Source organism: Seriola lalandi, unplaced genomic scaffold (genome assembly GCF_002814215.2).
Source record: "Seriola lalandi dorsalis isolate HSWRI2012SDOR001 ecotype SW California unplaced genomic scaffold, Sedor1 jcf7180002054964, whole genome shotgun sequence".
Taxonomy (NCBI): Eukaryota; Metazoa; Chordata; class Actinopteri; order Carangiformes; family Carangidae; genus Seriola; species Seriola lalandi.
Window position 1 is genome coordinate 184,140 of NW_019525515.1, and position 2,882 is coordinate 187,021.

General features: G+C 49.4%; 1 protein-coding gene across 5 annotated transcripts in view; it reads left to right on the forward strand.

Moving 5' to 3' along the window:
- The window catches only part of LOC111646084 (dynamin-1-like), a 21,820-nt gene that overhangs the window by 3,519 nt on the left and 15,419 nt on the right, over positions 1 to 2,882 (forward strand). For all 5 annotated transcript variants that reach the window (XR_002759933.2, XM_023395483.2, XM_023395484.2 and 2 more), the window contains exons 2-7: positions 445 to 518; positions 654 to 803; positions 1,001 to 1,204; positions 1,399 to 1,497; positions 2,036 to 2,196; positions 2,461 to 2,603. Coding sequence is in view for 4 of the 5 variants with exons in the window: in XM_023395483.2 (XP_023251251.1) it covers positions 445 to 518; positions 654 to 803; positions 1,001 to 1,204; positions 1,399 to 1,497; positions 2,036 to 2,196; positions 2,461 to 2,603 (831 nt within the window). In the remaining variant the exon portion in view is untranslated. The remainder of the gene's footprint in view (positions 1 to 444; positions 519 to 653; positions 804 to 1,000; positions 1,205 to 1,398; positions 1,498 to 2,035; positions 2,197 to 2,460; positions 2,604 to 2,882) is intronic.

The following is a 2,882-nucleotide window of genomic DNA, read 5'->3' on the forward strand; positions in this document are numbered from 1 at the left end:
TCTCTCTCTCTCTCTGTCTCTCTCTCTCTGTCTCTCTCCCTCTCTCCCTCTCTCTCTCTGTCTCTCTCTGTCTCTCTCTCCCTCTCTCTCTCTGTCTCTCTCTGTCTCTCTCTCCCTCTCTCCCTCTCTCTCTCTGTCTCTCTCTCTCCCTCTCTCTCTCTGTCTCTCTCTCTCTGTCTCTCTCTCTCTCTGTCTCTCTCTCTCCCTCTCTCTGTCTGTCTCTCTCTCTCTCTGTCTCTCTGTCTCTCTCTCTGAGGATGTTGTGACGATGTCTCTCCTCGAGCTGCAGGAGTCACATCAGCTCATAGAACATGCTGTACAGTAGAATAGAATTACACCTGTCATTATGAACTAAACCTGACATTTCTCCCCCTCCTTCTACTCCCCCTCCTCCTCTCTTCCTCTCCTCCTCTCCCCCTCCTCCCCCTCCTCTCCTCCTCTCAGAGACTTCCTCCCTCGTGGTTCAGGTATCGTCACCCGGCGCCCCCTGGTGCTGCAGCTCATCACCTGTCCCACAGGTGAGACATGGCGTCACACTGCAGACACAGAGTGTGTGTTTAGTTCTTTGATCTGACTCAGATGTGTGTGTGTGTGTGTGTGTGTGTGTGTGTGTGTGTGTGTGTGTGTGTGTGTGTGTGTGTGTGTGTGGTCAGAGTACGCTGAGTTCCTGCACTGCAAAGGGAAGAAGTTCACAGACTTTGATGAAGTTCGTCAGGAGATCGAGGCCGAGACGGATCGAGTGACTGGACACAACAAGGGGATCAGTCCAGTTCCCATCAACCTGAGAGTCTACTCCCCCAATGGTAACACACTAACACACACACACAAACACACACACACAAACACACACACTGACACACACCAGCTCATTGGAATAAACCAATGAATCAACATGGCTTCTCGGCTCAAACTACAAACTGTGAACAGGATGTGTGTGTGTGTGTGTGTGTGTGTGTGTGTGTGTGTGTGTGTGTGTGTGTGTGTGCGTGCGCATGGTCAGTGTTGAACCTGACTCTGGTGGATCTTCCTGGGATGACTAAAGTCCCGGTGGGGGACCAGCCGGCCGACATCGAGCACCAGATCAGAGAAATGTTGATGCAGTTTGTCACCAAGGACAACTGCCTCCTATTGGCTGTTTCTCCCGCCAACTCTGACCTCGCCAACTCTGATGCTCTGAAGATCGCCAAGGAGGTCGACCCGCAAGGTTAGAGTCCACTGCCACACCTCCACACCTCCTGTATCTCTCTCATCAGGTTCAGAGCATGTTGTGTATCTCAGTCTGGGTGTCTTGCTTCTCTGTTGGAGGTGGGGGTCTTTCACCTGCCTGTGTTCACGGTCTGATGCTTGTTATGTATTTGGCGGGTTTACATAAAGCGTTTAAAATGTGTGTGTGTACAGGTCTGAGGACCATCGGTGTGATCACCAAACTGGATCTGATGGATGAAGGAACTGATGCCAGGGACATCCTGGAGAACAAGCTGCTGCCGCTCCGCAGAGGTACAGAGACATCACAGAGCCCAGAGTCTCCACAGGGCGCTTCCACAAACACCTCACATGCAGGCTGTCGTTAGAGGCTACAAATTACCAATGTTCCCTCAACGCCTCACATGCAGGCTGTCGTTAGAGGCTACAAATTACCAATGTTCCCTCAACGCCTCACATGCAGGCTGTCGTTAGAGGCTACAAATTACCAATGTTCCCTCAACGCCTCACATGCAGGCTGTCGTTAGAGGCTACAAATTACCAATGTTCCCTCAACGCCTCACATGCAGGCTGTCGTTAGAGGCTACAAATTACCAATGTTCCCTCAACGCCTCACATGCAGGCTGTCAGGCCAGATTTGAAGGTCCCCAGGTTAATGGTAAGAGACATACTAAAATATGAGGACAGGACCCAGGGGGGACCCTGAGGACCTCCACAGGCCAGAGGAAGAAACCAATCAACAACTGTAGTAGATCTCCCAACCTCTTAACCACACCTCCAGGTGTAGAAACCTATGTCAGGTAACCATAGCAACTGATGTGAACTGTGTCAGGTTACATCGGGGTGGTGAATCGCAGTCAGAAGGACATCGACGGGAAGAAGGACATCAATGCAGCACTGCAGGCCGAGAGGAAGTTCTTCCTGTCTCACCCGGCATACCGACACCTGGCTGACCGCATGGGAACCGCCTTCCTGCAGAAAATCCTCAACCAGGTAACTGCACAAGCACAGCACTCACCTTCATTTTAGATGTCTAGAACTCCTTTTCTGAAGTGAGATGTTGAGAGGGATCAGTCTCTGTCGGTGAGGCGTCTCATGGGGTCTCAGATCATCCTGAGAACGCCAGGGTCACAACATCCACAGACGGTTTATCAGACTAATGTGAACACGTGAGTCTCAGTCAGGTTCTTCACACTGATACTCGCTCTCTGCTTCCTCTGTAACTATAGTAACAGAACATTTTTCTGTCACCCCTAGCAACTTACCAACCACATCCGGGACACGTTGCCAGGGTTACGCAGCAAATTGCAGAGCCAGCTGCTGTCCATTGAGAAGGAGGTGGAGGAGTACAAGAACTTCAGACCTGACGACCCAAGCCGCAAGACCAAGGCTCTGCTGCAGTAAATACACACACTAATACACACTAATACACACACTAATACACACTAATACATACACTAATACACACTAATACACACACTAATACACACACTAATACACACTAATACACACACTAATACACACACTAATACACACTAATACACACACTAATACACACTAATACACACACTAATACACACTAATACACACACTAATACACACACTAATACACACTAATACACACACTAATACACACACTAATACACACACTAATACACACACTAATACACACTAATACA